The 25,481-nt window shown below is 43.4% G+C and overlaps 1 protein-coding gene across 1 annotated transcript in view; it reads left to right on the top strand.

Moving 5' to 3' along the window:
- The window catches only part of DPYS (dihydropyrimidinase), a 66,854-nt gene that overhangs the window by 20,475 nt on the left and 20,898 nt on the right, over nt 1–25,481 (top strand). The window contains exons 5-7 of the mRNA XM_056522562.1: nt 6,331–6,487; nt 7,915–8,056; nt 10,104–10,246. Of these exons, the coding sequence (XP_056378537.1) occupies nt 6,331–6,487; nt 7,915–8,056; nt 10,104–10,246 (442 nt within the window). The remainder of the gene's footprint in view (nt 1–6,330; nt 6,488–7,914; nt 8,057–10,103; nt 10,247–25,481) is intronic.

Genomic DNA, 25,481 nt, shown 5'->3' with positions numbered 1-25,481 from the left:
AATTTATTGGAGAACTTGCCGCACGCCACCCTGATGGGGCTGACCCTACACTGGTTAAAGGGGGCCCTTTGGAAAGGGCCAATTATGAAACCTTTAGCAATTTCGTTCCTTAAAAGCTCTTCCACTACTTCCGGGTTCCTGGCTGCTGATTGTAGATTCTGACACTCAAATGTTCCTTCCGGAAGACTGACTAGCCCGGTCTGAAAACCCTCATTGAAACCCCTGTAGAGAAATTCTACCAAAACCGAATCTGGATGGCCCTGTAGATAAGCCCTAAGAACCTGGGAGTTGACCCCGCCTAGTCATGCCTTTGACCCAGCTTTTTTAGGGCACTGAGTCTTGAGGTGTGCTCTGTGGCACAAACTGCACACATGCAGCAAGCGACATTGGCTGAATCTGCAAGATGAATAATTAAAGTTGTTGCAAATTTGAGCTTTTCCCATAAAATACACAGGTCTGCCAAGCTTGTCTACAGCCGGACCTGGTTGAGGCTTGGTTACCGAGCTGCCCTTGGCCGCAGAAGTGGTGGCTTGGGTGTTAGGGCACCAGTTGGTGGCGTGGGTAGATGACTGGCAGACAGCGCAAAGTGGTGCCCTAAGCCCAGCGAAATGCCGACAGAATAACTCTGTGTCACGGACAGCCCAATTAGTAGCCTGCTGGAACTGGAACAAAGTGGCGGCAGCCTTTGCGGAAAAGGAACGATGGTAATCGTAGAATGAAAAACCTCCGTACTTGTATCCCAAGTCTACCAGTTTGTGGAGATACTGGTCCAGTTCTATGCGCCTGTTGGGGCTGACTGCGCAAATCACATCCCTAAAGAGCCCAAATGCCAGAACGAACTCCGGGATATTGAATTTCCTGCTAAGCCTAGGGTCTCTAGCCCTAACAGTGACTGAAACCTCGCCACATGCGAAAGTCCTGTTGTCCAGAACATCTTGCGAAGCCACCAGGAGAGAAGCCAAGTTGACATCTTTCCCCTCAAGGATGTCTCTCCTGATGGCTTCGGGTATAAAATGCACTGGAATGAGACTGACAGATGGTGATGACGTACCTGAGGAGGCTAACCCTGAGGTTTGTTCGGTAAAAGCAGCAACGTTCCCTGAGTCAGATGAGGCTGGGGCGGTCGTAGAAATTACCGGCGTGGCAGAAATAGCTGGTGTAGGATTAGGGATGGAGCCTGCGGCACCAGTCGGCGTAACCGATGCCACTGGTGTGGCAAGTGCAGAGGATGCTGACGGAATTGCCGGTGCGGAGACAGAACCGCGAGCCTCCAGTGCAACCATTCTATCCTGCATCTCCTGCATGGAGGTGGATAGAGTGTTTAAGATTGTGTGAATCTGAACTAGGGATGTGGAGTCACGGCTCGAGTGCCCTTGTGGATTCGGGGTCCCCTGGGAATGCAAAATCTTAAACAGTTCGGCTTTCCTCGCCGTGGCAGGAAAAGGGATCCCCCGACGACGGAGTTCAGCCGTGATTTTTGGGATGGTCCAAGCTCTGAGCGACATCGTACTTCCCGCGGCTGATGATCTAGCGGGTGAAGAGGGAGCCGCTGCCCCTTCCATGCTCTCAGAGACGTGAGACATCCCCTAGAAAACAATGAAGTGCTATCAGGAAATTAACCTTGTACCCTAGGATCCTGCTGCGACACGACAGAAGACAGACGTGAGGCGCGTGGATTGAAATTCAATCTGCCTCTAGAAGTGCATACAGACAAGACAGGTGAGCTATAAATATAAATATGCATAAACCAGAATACAAGGCGCGAGGATTGACGAGGCCAATCCACCTCTACTGGTGTAATGAGCCTACCCCTCCTACTTTACCGCACCTGAAAGATAATAGAAAAGAGGACTCGAGGATTGGCCCGGCAATCCGCCTCAAAAGACGTAAAAAAGTGTGCATAAGATTATTACAGGCCTGTCAGCCATGATACTTACGATTCACACTTGACACACTAAGGAAGGAAAAATAATGATCAAAAAGAATTGTTGTACCAACCCCGTCAAGTAAAACAAGTAAATAACCAAAATGCTACCTTGCAACCCCCGAAGCCGAAAAAGGACCTCTTAGGTAGAGAGCGGAGATAGGAAAACGAGACCTATAAGTGACAGAAAATATGAGAACCTATAATGACCTATCCACCATGAAACCTCGGGTGATAAGCTCCTAAGTTAACCATGAATACGTACTCAAGTAACCCTAAATGCAGCTGAAAAGTGGGAATTGAGTCCCTCGTGACACAAGATACCGATCGGGAAAATCTGAAATAAAGGTAAGCTGAGTGTATAATACCACGGCAATATCAAAGACGTATGCTGCTGCTGTGTAAAAGTGACCCCATTCATCTTGATCCATGCCAGTGTTGATTCCCCCACCCCCTCCATGTTCTTGCCAGAACCCGAGCAGGACCCGGTAATATTACATGTCCAGATACGTGGAGCCCAAAACCAGTGTGAATCTGCCCCCCCCCCCCCTCTACGTGACTGCCCCCCCAGTGTCTCCTCTGCTCCGCCCCCTAACCCTGGGATACAGCAGCCATAAGATTCTTCCATGCTTGTAATTAAATTAATATGTGTTTTACGTTTTCTCACCAAAGATATGGCCAAAGTACAAGGATGCTACCCAAGACAAACTGTATGTATTGTTATGTAATAACTGTGAAAACTGGCTTGAGCTGAGGATAAAGCACACTTGACGCGTCCCTGAGGCCACCGTGTGTGTCCCGCACTGCTCCGTGCACGTGATGTGGACATCACCATGCGCACGGACGCGAACATGGCCCCCCCTTTTTCTTTTTCCCTCCCCCGTACAGCCAGCGAGACAAATGCTCGTGTACCAGGGACTGAAAGGAGGCCGTGTGAACAGCGGCGAGCACGGCCGCGAATGAGAGGGGAAACATCAAGACCCGGACAGAGCGATGTCCCCGACATGCGAGGCCCGGCGGCGCGCACGCGACGTAACCACACCACGTGCACAGACGCCGGCCCCCCCATGCCCGGCACACCGAGCGCCCATGCCGAAAAGAAAATCCCCTCCCCCCCCAGAGCGCAACTGCTCAGTGCATCCAGGAAGTGCCATAGCAAGGTCATGACACCCCGAAGCCGCGTCCCCATCCCACCCCCCGGCTGCTTCAGGTGAGACGCCCGGCGTCGTGTATGTATGTGTGCGGCCGCCGTCAGCCATATAGCGTCCCGTGTGCTCATGGCTCGGGGTAAAGTATGGCCGTGTAACGAGCGGCAACGTGGGCTACCGAGCCCCGAACACGTAAGTTCAAAAACACTAGTAATCGATAGGAGGCTCGGAAGGACGGAGCCCTTACCTGATTTCCTGAAGATAGGATGTGAACTGGAATTGGGCCAGGAATCGGAACCGGAAACACTGCGGTGCTGTAGCAGAGACCCAAGCCTCGGGGTCCCTGCTTATGTAACGCCCAGACCCCTCCCACAAATTAGGTTAACTGTTACCAGCTAACCTTTACTTCCGTCTCAACTTTTGCGGCTTTTATCTGTTTTTTACATAATTTACATTTTTCTCTATAGCTTTTTAATGCTTCCTCACTGCCGTCCTGTTTTAGTAGTTTAAATGCTTTATTTTTGTCATTTATTGCCCCCTTAACATTTTTATTCATCCATATTGGTTTTCTTCTATTCCTGACCCTTTTTTTTTCCTCTTACAGTGAGAATTTATGATATTTTTAAGTCTTCCATTTAGTGTCAGTATTGTTCTTTTTGAGGACATTATCCCATTTTATATTGTTAGGGGCTTCTCTGAGTTGATCAAACTTTGCCTTCCTAAAGTTCATTGTATTTGTGGCCCCTCGACAGATTCCTTTATTGAAGAACAAGTTATAATGTATTATATTATGATCACTATTTCCTATGTGTCCTTCTACTTGCACATTAGTTACTCTGTCAGGTCTGTTGGTTAATATTAAGTCCAGTAGGGCGCCCCCTCTGGTCGGGCCCTACACCATTTGGGACAGATGATTGTCTTTAGTCATAGTCAGAAACCTGTTTCCTTTATGAGATTCACAGGACTCAGTTTCCCAGTTTATATCAGGATAGTTAAAGTCCCCCATTATTATTGCCTCATTTTGATTTGCTGCCTTGTTTATTTGCCTCAGTAATTGATCTTCTGCTTCTTCCATTATGTTTGGTGGCTTATAGCAAACCCTTATTAGAATTGTTTTATTTTTATCTCCATATATTTCTACCCATAATGACTCTACATTATCGTTTCCCTCCCGTATATCCCCCCGCAGTGCGGCTTTCAGACTGGACTTTACATAAAGACAAACTCCTCCCCCTTTCCGTTTTGTCCGATCCTTCCTGAATAGACTATAACCCTGTATGTTGACCACCCAGCGTCCAACCAAGTCTCTGTTATACCCACGATGCCATAATTCTTCTCAGACATTATCAACTCCAGTTCGTCGGTTTTATTGGTCAGACTTCTGGCATTAGTCAACAGGCAATTCAATGGTGTATGTTTTTTTTTCCTATGAAGCCTATCCCTATTAACTATTGTAACCCCTCCCCCGCTCCTATCCATATTAACTATTCTAACCCCTCCCCCGCTCCTATCCCTATTAACTATTGTAACCCCTCCCTCCGCTCCACCCACAGGTACATTAATAAGTCCCCCTCTCCGTGTACACTATCTTCCCCATCTATGTTGTAGGTTCCCTCCCCCCCCCCCCCAGTCCCTAGAACCAGCCTAGCTATGGAGTACATAGAAGAAGACAAGGTAAAACAGGCATACAAGAAAGATACCAACCAGAGTAGAGCAGTACTACAAGTCCCAGGATGCCGCCACCATAACACGTGTTTTGGTCCTAAGACCTTCGTTGTGTGGAGTCACCGCCTAAGGCTAGGTTTCCACAAAAGTTTTTTCTGGTGTTTTTTTTATCTTTATTTTTTATGTATCTGCTGCTGCGTTTTTTGAGCCAAAGCCAGAAATGTATTAAAAAAGAATGGAAAATATAAAGGGAAGAATTATACTTCTCCTTCCTACTGGATCCACTTCTGACTTTGGCTCAAAAACTGCAGCGGCAGATAAGACAGCCAGAAAATAACCTGTGTGAAAACTGTCCTTGTTGCTCATGGCAACCGATCTCAACTCAACTTTTTTGTTTAACACACAAGCATGTTGAGTTGTGATTGGTTGCTATGGGCAACAAAGGCAGATTTTTAGGTTTTTATTTATTTTCAATGGGAATGGGGGAGATTTAGCAAAACTTGTGCAGAGGAAAAGTTGACTAGTTGCCCATAGCAACCAATCAGATAATTTATTTTATTTTTAAAAAGACCTGTGAAAAATGAAAGAAGCGATCTGATTGGTTGCTATGGGCAACTGGTAAAATTTTCCTCTGCCCAGGTTTTGATAAATCTCCCCCCATTGTTACTTTGGGCCTATTCAGATTATGTATTTTTCAGGCGAAATTACACTTTAGAGCAGTGGTCTTCAACCTGCGGACCTCCAGATGTTGCAAAACTACAACTCCCAGCATGCCCGGACAGCCAACGGCTGTCCGGGCATGCTGGGAGTTGTAGTTTTGCAACATCTGGAGGTACGCAGGTTGAAAACCACTGCTCTAGAGTTCCTTTGGGGAAATTCGGTGCAGAAGCCTCCCATTGGGATTCACACTATGGAATTTCCACGGCAGTTGTTTCACGGGGAAAGTTCCGAATTCTGCATTGCCGTCTATGAAGACGGCACATTTCTTAGCGGTCCAAGCACTGTTTTTCTGGCGACTGCTACAGATGGAAACTCCGCCCAGAATATCTCCGGATGGTGATTCCATAGTGTGAATAAGCCCTTACTATTGTTATAAATATCGTTTTATCCTCTAAATTTAGCGAATTTGGCTTATTATCATCAAATATTACTGAAAGGCGAGAGCTCGCGGGTGGGGGCGCCCTTTACAAGGCAGCGGCTGTGTATAAACAGCATTAGCATTATTGCTCGGTAATCATCTTTTTATCGAGATGCGCTGGGTGTACAAGCGGCTCACGCTTTCCATATTTTATACAGCGCGCAGGGTCGCGGCCTCGCTCTCTCGTGTTTAGAGAGCCTTTATTAACTGGAGGAGGCTCACTCTATGGGGAAACATGTCAGATGAAGATTTATAGCGTGCCGGTAACAAAGCTGCATTTTCAGCATTAAGGAGCCGGCACTATTCGTTTTCTTTATTTTTTGTCACCGGTTGTAGGGGGGAGTAGCTGCTGACATTTCTTTTCAAATTTCATTTTAATATTAGAAAAGGTGAGGAGAGACACCGAGTTATCCCGAATCCATCGCCTCTTAACTGTTTCCATTCATTTCCTGCAGGCAAAGTGGTATTTGGGGAACCCATAGCCGCCGGCCTTGGCACTGATGGCACACATTATTGGCACAAAGACTGGAGTCATGCTGCCGGGCATGTGATGGGACCCCCACTGCGTCCCGATCCAACCACCCCGAAATATCTAATGCATTTACTTGCAAAGTAAGTAAGACTTATAGTGGAGCTCCAGCTGTGGACCTCCAGCTGTTGCAAAACTACCGTTGGCTGTCTGGGCATGCTGGGAGTTATAGTTTTGCATCACAGTTTGGAGACCACTGGTCTATATGATCAGCTCTGTAGCTATATTCTACAATTTTTTTCTGTATACTTCATATAACAATTTTCAGGATCTCTGCTTGCTGTCATTCAATAAGAACTTTCATTGTTTACTTGCAGTGGATAAAAATCTTGTTGGGCTGGTTAGCCATAGACTTATAGCTGTACATTTATTGTATAAAGTACATCACAGAATGTGAATGGGTACATAAAGTTGCACAAATTTAAAAACTAAGACATGGCTGCACATCCACATGTTGTACGCTGATCTTTGCTTCTCGGCACAACTTCAGCTAATCAGTAGAATTGAGCAAGGCACGTCCCCGAGAATCCGAATTCGATCCGATTTTGCGGTTTGCTGAACTTTCCAACATTACCTGGTTTGCGCAAGCCAGGGTTGAGCTGTGCTTGCAGCTGACAGCCGTGAATACAGCTCAGCCCATCAAGGAAGGAGCTAATTTGCACTGCTGAGCAGCCTTAGTTAACTCCTTGGGGGGGGAGGGGGGTGCATACTTTATGAAGCCATCTATATGGCTGTATAATGTATACATTGAAGAGAGTGATTACCATCTCGCCTCTACTTGTGTAGCTCCGCCCCCTCATTTCATCATTGATAGAGGCGGGGCCACACAGAGGCCCGGATTAGCGACAGGATGGTAAGTAGCACTCTCTTTACTATATCAAATGAAGAAAAGGTGCAGATGCTCCAGCTCCCAAAGAGAAATAATGTTTAAAAGTCCAAAATTTTATTAATCCATATTAAAAATGGGGAACAACAAAAATCCACGTGAGGTTAAAAACAAAGCTGAAACACCGACGCGTTTTGAACCATGTGGTTCTTAGTCATGGCATGACTAAGAGCATCTGTACCTTTTCTTCATTTGATATTGTTCACACCAAGATGCGGCTTGGACTGCCGCTCCCTGCTCCCAGACATATCCTGATTTTCCTTTTCCTGATCCTCCTGTTAAGATGAAATCTTCAAGGCGGTGAGCTGGTTGCTTTTTGCATTTATATATTTTTTCACTCTCTTTACTATATACATTATACAGCCATATAGATGGCTGTATAATGTATACACCCCCTTCCCCCTGTGAGCTAACTAGTGCTGCTCAGCAGCGCTAATTAACTCCTTTCTTGCTGGGCTGGCACCTAACGCTCAGCCCCCGCAAGATGTTACAGTAAACCAGATGATTGGCTGGTTTACTGGGACACAAGAGGAAAGTTTGTCGAGCTCGGCGAGCATTAAAGCTGAGATGTGAACAGCCCCTTACCGTTTTATTTCATAACTTTTTGTGACTTTCCTGTTGTAGTGATGACCTAAGTGTTACCGGGACAGATAACTGCACATACAACACCTGCCAGAAAGCGCTCGGTAAAGACGACTTCACCAAGATTCCAAATGGAGTGAACGGCGTTGAGGACCGGATGTCTGTGGTCTGGGAGAAAGGAGTGGTAAGAAACAAGATGCTTTATAGAAAACTTTTCTATCTATATATTTGCTTTAGAATATAATAACTATAGTGCAGTGTTTCCCAACCAGGGGGCCTGCAGCAGTTGAAAAACTACAACTCCCAGCATGCCCGGACAGCCTTTGGCTGTCCGGGCATGCTGGGAATTGTAGTTTTGCAACCACTGCAAGCACCCTGCTTGAGAATCACTGCTAAAGAGTTATAATGTATATGACATTTCATTATTACTATCATCAGTTATTGTTTACCTCCTCCGCCCCATGGAACCTTTAATGTGTAATCTTATCCAGTAGATGTCACTGTTGCTATTGAACTCTATAGAAAACAGCAGCTTGCGCTTCACTTAAAGGGGTACTCCGGTGAAAACCTTTTTTCTTTTAAATCAACTGGTGGCAGAAAGTTAAACATATTTGTAAATTACTTCTATTAAAAAATCTTAATCCTTCCTGTGCTTATAAGCTGCTGAATACTACAGAGGAAATTATTTTCTTTTTGGAATTCTCTCTGATGACATCACGAGCACAGTTCTCTCTGCTGACGTTATAATAATAATAATAATAACACTTTATTTATTGTTGTCCTTAGTGGGATTTGAACCCAAGTCTGCTATGCACGGTTACTAAAATGGACAGAGATGTCAGCAGAGAGCACTGTGCTCGTGATGTCATCAGTGTTCCAAAAAGAAAGGAATTTCCTCTGTAGCATTCAGCAGCTAATAAGTACTGTAAGGATTAAGATTTTTTTAATAGAAGTAATTTACAAATATGTTTAACTTTCTGCCACCAGTTGATTTAAAAGAAAAAAGGTTTTCACCGGAGTACCCCTTTAAGAAGCAGTGAGTGGTAAGACTTACATCTTCTTAAAGGGGTAATCCCAAAATAAAAATGTGTCACCTGTCCACTGCACAGAAGCAGACTACATGGCTATCTTCGGCATTCCCATGGCAAGTAAATAGAGCCGCTCGTCCACCACTCACTGAACCTGTTCTCGTGAGGGTCCTAATGTCTGTACCGCTACCAATCAGACACTTGTCACCTATCCTGTAAATAGCTGATACGTTATAATATTGAGAAAACCCTTTAAGGGCACGTTCACACGGGCGGATTGTCTGCAGAATTTTCGCAGTGAATTTGCTGCAGAAAATCCACAGCGGATTTTGCTATCATTGACTACAATGGGTCCAAAGGAAGATCTGCCTTTATTGCAGATTTTCTGCTTGCCCCTTGAAGTCAATGGTAGAAAAATCCGCTGCGGATGTACCGTAGCAAATATGCTGTGAAAATTCCGCCCGTGTGAATGTACCCTTATAGGGAATCATTCAGTCCTGTCTGCCGACACCATGTTATAGAGCAGGAGGAGCTGAGCAGATTGATATATAATATACTGCGGAAAGTTCCAGGACAGCATTTCATTTATTCATTAGTAAATCTCTGTTGAATCTGAGCTAATTAGTCAAGTGGGCGGTGCCACACAGAGCTGTCAATCACTGAGTAGGACTGCCCGCTTGACTAATTAGCTCAGATTCAACAGAGATTCGTATGAATAAATGACAAGTTATCCTGAAACGTTTCCTACCAAATTATATATCCATCTTCTCAGCTCCTCTTGCTCTATAACATGACGCCTGTAGATTGGGCTGTATTTTCAATGTGACAGGTTCCATTTAAAAATAGACAAATATACAATGTAGATAGACAATTTATATAGAAATTAAATCTGCAAGGCTCGGTGGAAAATTTCAGGACCCCTACCTGCCATGTATTATTTATAATACTGATGTCTTCCTATGAGATAACGTTACATTGCGACCTCTATAGCTGTGTTTCCCAACCAGGGTGCCTCCAGCTGTTGCAAAACCACAACTCCCAGCATGCCCGGACAGCCTTTGGCTGTCCGGGCATGCTGTGAGTTGTAGTTTTGCAACAGCTGGAGGCACCCTGGTTGGGAAACACTGCTCTATAGCTGCACCCATGAGTTTAGATGACAATAATACATTCCTGATATCATTTATCTTCTCCTTTCGCCTCCAGCACAGCGGTGATATGGACGAGAACAGATTCGTAGCGGTCACCAGTTCCAATGCAGCCAGGATTTTTAACATGTATCCAAGGAAAGGGAAAATAGCTAAAGGCTCTGATGCCGACATTGTTATCTGGGATCCAGAAGCTACAAGGTATAACGCCTCAAGCATTTGATTTATTGCAATATCAGGAGTTGTGTCTTATCAATTGAGTTGGTCTCAAGGACAGTTGTGATGGTACAGGAGACCAGATATTATATTACTACGTATCAGGGATGCACAGGAGATTTCCGGGTTCATTTAAGCCTTCGCAATTATTGAAAGTCTTAAAGTGACAGGCTGTAAGTGACAGGCGTCCCTTTTAGGGTGATAAACCCCTGTATTCTATAGATAGCATTGGAAATGTCAGCCACGGGCAGCTTGGAAGGCATTCATGGGCTTAAAGGGGTACTCCAGTGAATACCAATTTTTTTCATATCAACTGGCTTCAGAAAGTTAAAGAGATTTGTAAATTACTTCTATTAAAAAAAATCTTAATCCTACCAGTACTTATCAGCTGCTGAAGTTGAGTTGTTCTTTTCTGTCTGACCACAGCGCTCTCTGCTGACACCTCTGTCTGTCTCAGGAACAGTCCAGAGTAGCAGCAAATCCCCATAGCAAACCCATCCAGCTCTGGACAGTTCCTGAGACAGACAGAGGTGTCAGCAGAGAGCACTGTTGTCAGACAATAAACTCAGCTTTAGCATCTGATAAGTACTGATAGGATTAAGATTTTTATATAGAAGTAATTTACAAATCTGTTTAACTTTCTGGAGCCAGTTGATATGATTTTTTTTTCTTTAACTGGAGTACCCCTTTAATGTAAACTGATGTAAGACTACAATTATCAATATGGCATCTTCCTTACACAATGTTTCCCAAATAGGGTGCCTCCAGCTGTCGCAAAACTACAACTCCAGACATGCCTGGACAGCCAAAGGCTGTCTGGGCATGCTGGGAGTTGTAGTTTTACAACAGCTGGAGGCACCCTGGTTAGGAACCACTACCTTTTTATAGCTACAGTAATTCAAAACTTCCATAATTTTTATTTATCTACATGTTAAAAACACTTACTATAAAAAAAATCTTTAAATGGGCAAAAAAAATAAAAAATTTGATACAATGTACATAATAACATTATATGTATATTTGTGATATACATTGGTTAAAAAATGTGTATATTTTTGGGTGAAAAAATGCTCTATACTTCTTACCACTAGGGGTCACTGTGAGTCTTGTCTCTGCAGCTATTGCATGTGTGTCTATGTGCAGAGACAAAATATAGGAAGTGTGGGCAAGACAAGCAGGCTCCTGGCTTGTCGATCAGCCTGTTGTGTGAGCCGGGGGCGTGTCACAGAGCCTCAGTGCACAAAACAGTCAGTTGTCATCTCTGAAGTGTGAGGGAGGAAGTTCCCACATGAGATGTAAGGGCAAGCAATGGAAGACCTCTTCCCCCTCAGCGAACTGCATGCAGTGTGAGCTAGGGAAGGGAATTAGGAACCATAAAAGGGCAAAACCAGGATTTAGCAACACGGACAGGATCAGCACCAGTTAAAGAGTAAGGATATGTTTATATGTCAGAATTTTTGTGCCAAATTTCCCATTGAAATTCGGCACAGAGATTCTACTGTGCTGTGCACACTGCAGAATTTCCGTGCCAGATGTTTCCAGCACAGAAATTCCTTTTTCTGTGTCCACAAAAAGAATGAACCTGTTCATTCTTTTTGTGGGCACCGCACAGAATGCATAGCCGTGAATGAGATGGCGCATTCCTGTGCAGTCCTAGCGTGGGCATATTATATCAGCATCCGCAGTTTACGGAATGTCGCACGGAATATTTAAATTTTTTTTTAAATCTCATGACAAATGCACTAGTCTTAGGCTACGTTCACACTACGGAATGTCCACACGGAAAATCTCAGTGCGGACACTGACTTCATAGACGGCTATGCATAAGGTGTCCGCAGGAGTCCGCAGAATGAATGAACAGGTTCATTCTTTTTGTTGACACGGACTTTGGACGGAAATTCTACTGTGTACACAGAGCAGCAGAATCCCATTGAAAGCGGAATTTCCATGTGGAATTCTGCAATTAGATGGATTGAGCGCTGGGCTGGGGAGTGACGTCCACAGCTGTGTGCTTCTTCCTGCTATTTCTAGAGATCGGAAGGGGTCTCAGCACTGAGATCCTGACCAATCAAAAGTTTTTTGTTTTAAATGGCAGTAACACTTTAAGGGTGCGTTCCCACCTGGCGTATACGCAGCGTATTTCACGCTGCACAAAATTTGCCGAAGCAGGGGGAAAAACGCTGCGTATTCCTCGCTCACTATGCACACAGGGCTTTCCGGCGGCAGCCCTATGCGTGTAGTGAGTTTTGGAGGCGGGGCCGTGTGCTGGCGTGACTGTGACGCGCGGCTCCGCCTCCAAAACTCACTACACACATAGGGCTGCAGCTGGAAAGCCCTGTGTGCATAGTGAGTGAGGGATACGCAGCGTTTTTTCCCGCTGCTGCCGCAAATTTTGCGCAGAGTTAAATACGCTGCATAGGTGGGAACGCATCCTATGATAAGAAACCCTCATTAGATGGTAAATGTACAGCAGATGTGACTTAGCAGCCCTACTCTGTCTATTACAGCGTTTCCCAACCAGTGTGCCTCCAGCTGTTGCAAAACTGCAACTCCCAGCATTCCCGGACAGCCTTTGGATCTCTGGGCATGCTGGGAGTTGTAGTTTTGCAATAGCATGGGATATAGTAGCCAGGACCCTTCATACATGGCCTTTTTTCTGCCATCAGTATTTCATCATCATTGCATCCGTATTTTTGGATAGTAAAAACTGATGGGCGCCTTTTAGACAGGAAACTGACTTATACTTTTAAAGGGGTAGTCTTATAGATAAAAATGGCTAACTGTTCCCACAGTGCTCTCTGCTGCCACCTCTGTCTGTGTCAGGAACTGTCCCGAGTAGGATAGGTTTGCTATGGGGATTTTCTCCTGCTCTGGACAGTTCCTGACACGGACAGAGGTGTCAGCAGAGAGCACTGTGGTCAGAAAAGAACTATACAACTTCTTCTCAAACATACAGCAGCTGATAAGTACTGGAAGGATTAAGATTTTTATATAGAAGTAATTTACAAATCTGTTTACCTTTTTGGCAACAGTTGATAAAAAAAAAAAAATTCCACTAGAGTACCACTTTAATGTCTGTGCACCTGCTGGCCTAGGGCAGAGAGGGGGTTAAAGGGGGACTCTAGTTTGTAAAAACATATCCCCTATCCTGAGGATCATAAAAGCCTTGGTACAAGCTCCCATACTTTTTGTGGATCGTCTTAGTCTATTGGAGTGCAGCTACTGTTGAAATTGTGAGCACAGCAGAGGAAATTCTATTGTACTTCATGGAAGTCTGCTGAAATCCATGTGGATGCTCCGTAGTGTGAACAGGACCTTAATGTACGGCTGAAATGATATGGGCTGTAAGAAAAAGTGTATGGTACTTATCTCGATGTAATATCGATTTTTTTTTTTACTAATTTTTTCTCCATCTTATGCACATTAACACAATAAAATACATGAAAGTTGTTAGCAAAGACCTATTTTGCATAAAACGCTTAGAAAACCTAAGAATAACCACACAAACATTCTAAACAGCAATTTTCTTGAAAAATTTGTCTTGAAAAATTTGCATTTAAATATAAGCAATTTTTTTGCCCCCAAACACACTATGTGAACGTAACTAAAGGGTTAGCTCGGCTCTTGGATAGCCACTGTATAAAGTAGAGGACTGACTTCAGTTCCTGATGCAATGATGGAGGCTGACAAAGTGCTGATAACCGATTACACTTACAGTACAGACCAAAAGTTTGGACACACCTTCTCATTCAGAGTTTTCTTTATTTTCATGACTATGGAAATTGTAGATTCACATGGAAGACATTAAAACTATGAATTAACACATGTGGAATTATATACATAACTAAAAAGTGTGAAAATCTGTCATATTCTAGGTTCTAGCCACCTTTTGCTTTGATTACTGTTTTGCACACTCATTCTCTTGTTGAGCTTCAAGAGGTAGTCACCTGAAATGGTCTTCCAACAGTCTTGAAGGAGTTCCCAGAGATGCTTAGCACTTGTTGGCCCTTTTGCCTTCACTCTGCGGTCCAGCTCACCCCAAACCTCATCACTCTCCTTCTTGGTCAAATAGCCCTTACACAGCCTGGAGGTGTGTTTGGGGTCATTGTCCGGTTGAAAAATAAATGATGGTCCAACTGAACGCAAACTGGATGGAATAGCAGCCGCTGCAAGATGCTGTGGTAGACATGCTGGTTCAGTATGCCTTCAATTTTGAATAAATCCCCAACAATGTCACCAGCAAAGCACCCCCCCCTCCCCCACACCATCACACCTTCTCCTCCACACCATCACACCTCCTCCTCCACACCAGCACACCTGTGAAGTGAAAACCATTTCAGGTGACTACCTCTTGAATCTCAACAAGAGAATGCCAAGAGTGTGCAAAGCAGTAATCAAAGCAAAAGGTGGCTACTTTGAAGAACCTAGAATATGACATATTTTCAGTTGTTTCACACTTTTTTGCTATGTCTATAATTCCACATGTGTTAATTCATAGTTTTGATGCCTTCAGTGTGAATCTACAATTTTCATAGTCGTGAAAATAAAGAAAACTCTGAATGAAAAGGTGTGTCCAAACCTTTGGTCTGTACTGTATATATAAAGAGACGACTTGTAATAGACAGCAAGGGGGATGTACTGAATAATCGGATAGGAGGCGGAGTAGGGAGGCTGTCAGAGATGGAAAGGGTGCAACACACATCTTGCTGAACTTGCTATCCTGAAGACTAAAAATGAGATGTAGGGCAATGCTTTAGACCGGGAATGAGATAGGAAGCCATGCTGGGGGGGGGGGGGGGGGGAAGGAATGAGATAGGGAGCCGCCATGCTGGGAGCCAGGAATTAGAGGGGAAGCCATGCTTTAGGCCAAGAGTTAGACTGAAGCTATGCATTGGACTAGGAATGAGATGGGGAGCGATTCTGTAGGACAGAAATGAGAAAGGCGGCCATGCTAGGGACCAGAAATGAGAAAGGGAGCCATGCTGGGGGGAAGGAATGAGATAGGGAACCATGCTGGGGACCAGGAATGAGATGGGAAGATATACTGGGAACTAGGAATGAGATGGGAAGCTATGCTGGGAACTAGGAATGAGATGGGAAGCTATGCTGGGAACTAGGAATGAGATGCGAAGCTATGCTGGGAACTAGGAATGAGATGGGAAGCTATGCTGGGAACTAGGAATGAGATGGGAAGCTATGCTGGGAACTAGGAATGAGATGGGAAGCTATGCTGGGAACTAGGAATGAGATGGGAAGCTATGCTGGGAACTAGGAATGAGATGGGAAGCTATGCTGGGAACTAGGAATGAGATGGGAAGCTATGCTGGGAACTGGAAATGAGATGGGGAGCCATGCTGGGGACTAGGAATGAGATGGGGAGCCATGCTGGGAACTAGGAATGAGATGGTGAGCCATGCTGGGAACTAGGAATGAGATGGTGAGCCATGCTGGGAACTAGGAATGAGATGGTGAGCCATGCTGGGAACTAGGAATGAGATGGTGAGCCATGCTGGGGACAAGTAATGAGATAGGGAGCTATGCTGGGAACTAGAAATGAGATGGGGAGCCCTGCTGGGAACTAGGAATGAGATGAGAAGCTATGCTGGGGACCGGGAATGACATAGGGAGTCATGCTGAGAACTAGGAATGAGATGGTGAGCCATGCTGGGAACTAGGAATGAGATGGTGAGCCATGCTGGGGACCAGGAATGAGATAGTGAGCTATGCTGGGAACTAGAAATGAGATGGGGAGCCCTGCTGGGAACTAGGAATGAGATGAGAAGCTATGCTGGGAACTAGGAATGAGATGAGAAGCTATGCTGGGAACTAGGAATGAGATGGGAAGCTATGCTGGGGACCGGGAATGAGATAGGGAGTCATGCTGAGAACTAGGAATGAGATGGGGAGCCATGCAGCGGACTAGGAATGAGATAGGGAGCCATGCTGGGAACTAGGAATGAGATGAGAAGCTATGCTGGGAACTAGGAATGAGATGAGAAGCTATGCTGGGGACCGGGAATGAGATAGGGAGTCATGCTGAGAACTAGGAATGAGATGGGGAGCCATGCTGGGAACTAGGAATGAGATGGGGAGCCATGCTGGGAACTAGGAATGAGATAGGGAGCCATGCTAAGGGACAAGAAACAAGATTGGAAGCCATGCTGAGGGAGCAGGAATGAGATGAGGAGCCATGGTGGGGAAAAGAACATGAAGGGAAGCCATGCCGTGGACCAGGAATGAGACGGGGAGCCATGCTGGGGTCCAGGTATAGGACCAGCTCATAAAATGCTGCTGTTTTTGCAAATTTGGGTGGTTTGCCTAAAGACACTTGTATTTACACCTTCTGTAGTACTTTTGAAATGCTGTTGTGCCGTTGCTACATCTTTCATGCGTCAGTAGATTCTGATAAATAAACATAACAATAAATAGTTTCTGTGTCTGCATCAAAGTGGAGAAACAGTCTACATGGCCTTTTTTATTTTCCTCCAAAATGTAAAGTAGGCCATAAAATTCAGAATGAAACAGCATTTGTAACATCATGTACTTATGCTCAGCAAGGCCCGAAAATCTGATTCACGCCAGGATCTAATCCACTTAAACAAAGTACCGTGTTAAGTCAACAAAATGTCAGCAAAGTATAAATTCAGAATGATTAAATGGAGGTATATTCTGGAGTGGAACTGACTCCACTGGTCGAGCATCAATAAGACGATCTGAGAGAAGAGGAAGTCAGCAGAGAATTGAGGACAGGCTCAGGGTAACGCTGCCAGAAGCCTGGTGTCAGCAACTCCACTGCACCGGGCCAATATAAATCTTATTTACTGCTTGCTGCAAAACTACCTGCATTCTGCGGTGGAGGAACACATGTGACAACAAGACGTGTGATATATTGCTCTATAACTCCCCTGCAGCTCCCCCCCCCCATGTCATCATCTCCACCTTTAGGACAATGAGGTTCTAACTACTTTGTCCATTCATTCTGGAGAAGTGTTTCAGGATATTATTGTGGCATTGTATGGCGGTATTATATACAGTGATCATTTTTGGGCATTCTATAGCATTGTCACTGTATGTGTCATGATTAGGGGTTTTTTTTTGTAGTTTTTTTACGTTTGGTGATTTTTTTAGAGCACCGTATTGTAGTGTTTTGGGGTATTCTATAGTACTGTACTGAGTGCTCTTTGGCATTATTTGTAGATTTTGAAGTAGTTTTAGTTAGTGTTTTGTATAGTGCTTATTATTTAGGCCCTGTGAAGTTCTGTTTTAGGGTATTTTACAGTACTATTATTGAGAGCTATATGCTGGTATTATTTGCATATTCTGTAGTACTTGTAGTTGGTCTTTTTTATAGCGCTTTTATTTGGGCACTGTCTAGTGTTGTTTTGGGGTATTTTACAGCACTGTTGTTGAGTGTTGTATAGGGGTATTGTTTGGACATTTCATGGTATTGTTATTTATGCGCTGTATAGTTTTTCAAAGACTGTTCTTGTGGTTGGTGGCCTCTTGGAGTATAATATTTATACCCATCTTGTGGTAATAGGTGGTAATTCTGTTTTGCCAAGTTTTGTAAAACTATTTAGGGTAGTCCAGTGGTGAAAAACTTATCCCCTTCGCGCGGGCTGTCGGGGCTCCGTACAGTAGATCGCGGGGGGCCCCAGCGGTCGGACCCCCCATGATCTGCAACTTATCCCTTATCCTTAGGATAGGGGATAAGTTGTTCACCACTTGTTCACCACTGGACTACTCCTTTAACAACACCTAAAAAAGTGGCTGATCACTTCCCTTAAAGGGGTACTCCACTGGAAAAAAAAATCTTTAAAATCAACTGGTGCCAGAAAGTTAAACAGATTTGTAAATCACTTCTATTTAAAAATCTTAATCATTCCAGTACTTATAAACTGCTGTTTGCTCCACAGGAAGTTCTTTTCTTTTTGAATTTCCATTCTGTCTGACCACAGTGCTCTCTGCTGAAACCTCTGTCCATTTTAGGAACTTTCCAGAGCAAGAGCAAATCCCCATAACAAACCTCTCCTGCTCTGGACCATTCCAAAAATAGGCAGAGGTGTCAGCAGAGAGCACTGTGGTCAGACAGAAAGGAAAAAAAAGAACTTCCTGTGGAGCATATAGCAGCTGATAAGTACTGGAAGGTTTAAAATTCTTAAATAGAAGTAATTTACAAATCTGTTTAACTTTCTGGCACCAGTTGATTTAAAAAACAATGTTTTAAAAGGGAGTACCCATTTAAGCATTGAATTTCAGTTCCTCCTCCTGCACCACTACCTGGAAACACCACAAAAGAAAAGAACCTGAAATTCTGTTTTTCTTCCAGAGAAAATTGCACATCAGAACTACAAAATAGTAGTAAATACAAAGCTTTTTTTCTTTTCTGTACTTTTAGGATACTAAAAAAAATTTCAGTATCTCAAGTAAGTGAGTCCACCCCTCACATTATATATATACAGTATCTCCCATAAGTGAGTCCACCCCTGACATTATATATACAGTATATCCCATAAGTGACTCCACCCCTCACATTATATATATACAGTATCTCCCATAAGTGAGTCCACCCCTCACATTATATATATACAGTATCTCCCATAAGTGAGTCCACCCCTCACATTATATATACAGTATCTCCCATAAGTGAGTCCACCCCTCACATTATATATACAGTATCTCCCATAAGTGAGTCCACCCCTCACATTATATATACAGTATATCCCATAAGTGAGTCCACCCCTCACATTATATATATAGTATCTCCCATAAGTGACTCCACCCCTCACATTATATATACAGTATCTCCCATAGGTGAGTCCACCCCTCACATTATATATACAGTATATCCCATAAGTGACTCCACCCCTCACATTATATATATACAGTATCTCCCATAAGTGAGTCCACCCCTCACATTATATATACAGTATCTCCCATAAGTGAGTCCACCCCTCACATTATATACAATATCTCCCATAAGTGAGTCCACCCCTCACATTATATATACAGTATATCCCATAAGTGAGTCCACCCCTCACATTATATATACAGTATCTCCCATAAGTGAGTCCACCCCTCACATTATATATACAGTATATCCCATAAGTGAGTCCACCCCTCACATTATATATACAGTATCTCCCATAAGTGAGTCCACCCCTCACATTATATATACAGTATATCCCATAAGTGAGTCCACCCCTCACATTATATATACAGTATATCCCATAAGTGAGTCCACCCCTCACATTATATATACAGTATATCCCATAAGTGAGTGCACCCCTCACATTATATATACAGTATATCCCATAAGTGAGTCCACCCCTCACATTATATATACAGTATATCCCATAAGTGAGTCCACCCCTCACATTATATATACAGTATATCCCATAAGTGAGTCCACCCCTCACATTATATATACAGTATCTCCCATAAGTGAGTCCACCCCTCACATTATATATACAGTATCTCCCATAGGTGAGTCCACCCCTCACATTATATATACAGTATATCCCATAAGTGAGTCCACCCCTCACATTATATATACAGTATCTCCCATAAGTGAGTCCACCCCTCACATTATATATACAGTATATCCCATAGGTGAGTCCACCCCTCATATTATATATACAGTATCTCTCATAAGTGACTCCACCCCTCACATTATATATACAGTATATCCCATAAGTGAGTCCACCCCTCACATTATATATACAGTATATCCCATAAATGAGTCCACCCCTCACATTATATATACAGTATCTCCCATAAATGAGTCCACCCCTCACATTATATATACAGTATCTCCCATAAATGACTCCACTCCTCACATTATATATAGTATATCCCATAAGTGACTCCACCCCTCACATTATATATACAGTATATCCCATAAGTGAGTCCACCCCTCACATTATATACAGTATATCCCATAAGTGAGTCCACCCCTCACATTATATATACAGTATATCCCATAAGTGAGTCCACCCCTCACATTATATACAGTGTTAGGATCGACCTCAAAGGCCGAGACGTCTTCTGTCGGCGGATGCCCAATTTGTGTGTGGAAAGCCTGTATGGGGCTGCAGTCACCCAACGTTCCTTCCAACACTACCTGCCATTCAAAATCACGACACAAACACAAGTGTTGTCTCTGTAAGCTGAAGGCAGAACTGGCCTAGCCCTCTTTTCAGGAGTATTTTATAGCCCACTTTTCAATTAGGCGTGCGCAGTAAACTCTACATTGTACAAACACAGGAAAACCATAAATCTTTCGCAGAAGAAAGTTAGATACAAAATATACATTGCTTAAGCTCAAATATAATGAACCATTGTTTCAAGGACACATCTGGGATAGAAAAAAGATAAGTGTCTGCATTCTTGAAGATAAGGTACCCATCGTCTCTTAGTTCAAAAGTTTAAAGTTTGTTATGTAGAAAAAAACAAGAAAGATAGAATACAGTCACTTAGACAGAGAATAATCAAGTCTTCATACAAAATGGAGTCTTTGAACACAAAAATGGAGTCTCCTCTACCCAATTCTATCATTTCCCCCTTTGACATCATCATCTGAAAGAACTGGATCCTCCAGGTCAGGTGTATAGCAGGTCTTTCCTCAGGTGCTATCCCAGACCGCGAGTTGTCCGAGGGAACCAAGTCTTCTTAAATTGGCTCCGTCCCCTGAGTAATGGACCGGCATCCTCACCAAGAAGAGTGTTTCAGGTGTGATGTCAATCTAAAAACAAACGAAAAAAAGAGGAGACATGAGAACCTGAAAACAAATGCTGGTCATTATTCCTTCTACATCCTGGGAAAACAGCATAAAATGTTTATATTAACCCATTCATTTGAAGTAAACAATACTCAGTATTTACCGATTCTATATTTACAGCGACTTATGCTTATCATCAAAAGCTTTATAACTAAATAAGATAAAAGAATAACAACTGCGACTTGTAATATAAAATGTATGGCACCTCCTACCCATCCTCCAATACCTTTCAACCAGGTGACTGGGTTCATTATGGAGAAAGTGTCTCCCCACCACTTATCTTTATTTTTGTCATTGTCTTTAGCGTACTGTTCCCTTAGTTTTAGTACATTCTCAAGTTGGTGGTGCATCTGGATGGTACCTGTGGTGTCTGTAGTGACAGCAAGTGGGGCCTATAATCTGTCACATTCCCCCTTGAGCAGCTGTAAGGTAATCAAGAACTATTGTGTGCTGGTTAGTTGTACAGACACAGAGGTGTTAGAGATTTCCAGAATGTCATATATTTGGTCGTCAAGGTAGTTAGTTGTCTCAACTAATTTGTCCCACATTTGCATCATCATGGCGTATACAAATAGAGTGCTGAAGAGTTTATTGGCTGTTCCCATCTGAACTACATGTGGTCTTCCATTCTCTCTTTCCTTGTTGTCAGCTGCTCTTCGGCATAGCATGTGTCTTGGGACTGCTCTCATGTCAACGTCTTTGTTGGGTATCACAAAAGTCGAGGGAGTGAGTCTGGCTAGGGTGCATGTACCATTAACCCCTACTGGTAACCACTTGTAGGCCCCCCTTTCACATACCCAATATGTGTCTCTTGGGAGTTCCCAATATGAGGAATGTTGATTTATCAGTTTGTTAACTATGTCAACCAGTCTTGAGGCGTTAGTCATGTAGCACCATCCAGGTTTCTGTCCCAATGTACCACAGTAACCTATATCTGGGTTATTACATGTCGGGTCATAGGGCTGGTAATATGAAGATTCACTACATTTTTGGTGTCCTGTCATGTTATGGCACTCTTCTTCGGTACCTTGAGGAAAAAGTGTATTATTCAGCCAGTTTTTGTCTCTATTTGGCTAGGCTTAAATGTATCAGTACTTACAGATGTTCTGCTAAAACTGAACTTTATCCCCTGTGTGGGTATTCGTCTTAGGTCTAGTATTTGTGTGACTTCACGTGCTACCCAGGAGCCCCCCTTAAAGGTCAGTATCTGCTGTGGTCCTTGTCCAAAACTGCTCAGGTTTCCCTGCCACCAGGGTTGCCCAATCCACCCCACTATTGGAATCCCCACTGAAGTGTTCCAATTTTTTGTGTACCGTGGCTTGCTGCTTGCTAATGTATCGAAGCAATTCCCCTGGAACATCTCATGTGGTGGCACAGGGATAGCCAAATAAGGCATACTCTGGGCAGATGTAGGAGCATGTGTGCATATCCAGCAATCTGTCACTGTGAGATTTTGTGCCACCATTAAGTGGTGTTTCAAGAATTTGTTATCTGGATGCTTTTCTGGCTCATCATGTAAGGTTGTGATGTAACATATTAGACAGTTAAACAGAAACCAAAGTGTTGTCATGGTCAGATACCGCCTTCTTGCAGTGTGACGCATGAATCCAGCTGGCTGTAGTCAAGAGGACTTGATATGGTCCTTCAAATCAGGGCTCGAGGGACTTCCTGGTATGTTTCTTTATATACACATAGTCTCCAGGCTGTAGCGTGTGGGTTCAATGCTGTCCGGATCTGGGAAGGAAAGACAACACTTGCCCACATGTTAGTTTCAGATATTTTCATAAGAACTGCACATATGAGGACAGATTCTCATACTAATGTTATAACTATAATACATCCTCCCCATGGGGTAGGCCTCAGGTCAGCCTAAAGAGATCAACAAACACCAAGACAAAACACATAGCCTGAACAAGGGGTCAAGCTTATGTAATCTACCTGGACTCTCTAGAGCAGACAGCGTGGCTTTGGGTATACTTTCAGGGGGCTGGTATAGTCCTCCCCGGATTGTATGAAGCACAGGTCATAAAGGCTTGAAGAAAAGCTACTACGGTAGTGGAGATACCAGGGGCTATCCAGGATTTGTCTATGACTTGCAGCATGGCCCCTTTGGACAAAATGTGTTTTACCATGTATTACTTGGACTATCATTGGGAAGCAGAGTTCTAGGCAGGCAGACTTTTGCAGAAGTCCCCCATATGCCGTCTTTTCTCCTCTGTCCCTTAACATCCTCCAAGATTCTTTTTACAGCAACATCTGCCTGTTGTGAAGGTTTTTTTTTCCCACGCTCACCTTCACGTCTCTGACAGATATTACTGGCAGTGCGGCGACTGCCTCTGTAGTGGTGTCAGCCAACTAATTATTTTTGGCTTCTAAGGTACCAGTCTTCATATGGGCCCTAATTCTGACAATTCCCACCTCCTCTGACATTAGCAGCCCCTCCATGAGTGCTACAACTCTCTGCATCTTTTATTGGTCTGCCTGAAGAGGTGAGAAAAGTCTTTCAGATAAGTCTGTTAGCGGTTTTACCCCAGACAAGTCTGTAAGCTCCAGTTAGTGCAGCCAACTCATTACCTTATTGCCCTGGGCAAGCAGGTAGAGAGTTTGTTCTTTTGACTACTTGGTGTCATGCAGAATACATACCCCATCATGTGAGAACCCTGCTGTCTCCTGTAACATTAACTCTATACAGGCATTCATCATCATCATTATTATTATACACAGAGTTTGTAATAAATGATGCCCCTCTCCCATCATCTCTTCCCCCCTCTGAATCCAGTCATTCTCCACCAGAGAGCAATGAAGCTGGATTCAAGGGCACAGTTATCTAGTGTAGAGAGGAGTGTAATGGATTGGAAAGAAGTCCAGACTACCAAGACGCTACAAGTCAGTGAATGGAATCAACAGGTTGACTCCCTCTCATAAACCAAAATGTAATTCTGAAATTATCTCAATCTTTCACAAGAACAGAATTTTAACCCAATAAGACAACAAGGTTTCACTATGGCAAAATTACGCAAAATAAAAGGTGACTTAATATTTTTTATCATAAGAGATAAACTTCATTTAAATAATCACAAGAAAAACAAAGGGAAACATACTAGGAATGCCGCTCTCACACAGAAAGTCTTTAGAGATAAAGACAGGAAGGTGGGGGCTGCCCCCCCTCTGCAGCGTCGAGCTGTTCACACACAGGTTAGAATGCTGTGTCAACTTTTACACAGACGGACCGTAAAGACTCAAAAAATACAAACACAAAAAGGAATTCACATAGCAATAAATCACAGATTGCATGATAACTAGTCACCAGCCTATTCCTGAACTACAATACAAGGGTGTTAAACAGAACAGCATAAGCAAGAAGAGGCAAGAGTTAAAGAACTAATCCAAGAATGATCTGTGACATACAATTAGATAGGGAAAAATTAAATATTAAACAGATATCAAGACACAGGATCAGGATTAGTAAACAAAAAAGTCACAAAGACCCAGTGTTCAAACACAAACATTGAATATTATCTTTGGAGATCAGAAATCACAACCAAACAAACCTAATAGTGACACAAAGATATATACATATATATATACTTGGACGCAAAAAGCTTATCAGTAGCCTTCTAAAACATTCTCACTGAGAGATTATATTCCGCTTCATTCAACTAAAACATTGCATACTCCAGAATTTCCACTAATCCGGCAACTTCCACATTTACTAAAAAGTATTCACAAACTATCCCATAAGGTAAACACTTATTTCTTTGTCTACAGTATGTAACGTACAAGCTCCTCCTCTTGGAATTTTTGGCGCTGGCTAGTCCCTAGATGCCATATTTAGACCATAAAGGTATCATACCTCACATAAGAGAAAAAAAGAGTTTCAATTCACGTTCTCTACCATCACAAGACTCACGTAAAAATGTAGCATGTTAGACATCCCATGTCCTGCATACACAGTGGACAACACAACTTGACAAAACAATTCGTATGGCAATAACAAACATACACATAGATTTCACAGAAAGCTTCTATTTCCTTCACTTCGCTTTAGTCAACTCAACTTGTCAACATTCCCATAACCTGCTATCTTTCCAAACGCTGATTACTCAGTATTCCATCACTGTCACATTCTGATTTCATTCTTAACTCCGTACATCCCTTTAATCCTGCTTGTCACTCCCCTCGTCAGCAATACGTTTTCTGCAGGTTTTTTTATGTGTCCTGACTTGCCACAATAATAACAAATTGGGGGTTTCCGGGGTCTGTCTCCTTTGTTATTCTGACCCCCACCTTGGGATTTTTCAGAGACATATGCTATTGTAGTCTTTTTAGGGGCTCCCTGTAGGTCAGGTCCTATCCCCTGGGCTTTCAGTTGTTCCCTTCTCTGGGGTCTTAAACCGTCCACAAAAGCACCTACAAACAGTCTCTGTATTACGTCACTGT

Source organism: Hyla sarda, chromosome 5 (genome assembly GCF_029499605.1).
Source record: "Hyla sarda isolate aHylSar1 chromosome 5, aHylSar1.hap1, whole genome shotgun sequence".
Lineage (NCBI taxonomy): Eukaryota > Metazoa > Chordata > Amphibia > Anura > Hylidae > Hyla > Hyla sarda.
The sequence above is the reverse complement of the archived record's forward strand: the minus strand, read 5'-3'. Positions and strand labels throughout refer to the sequence as shown.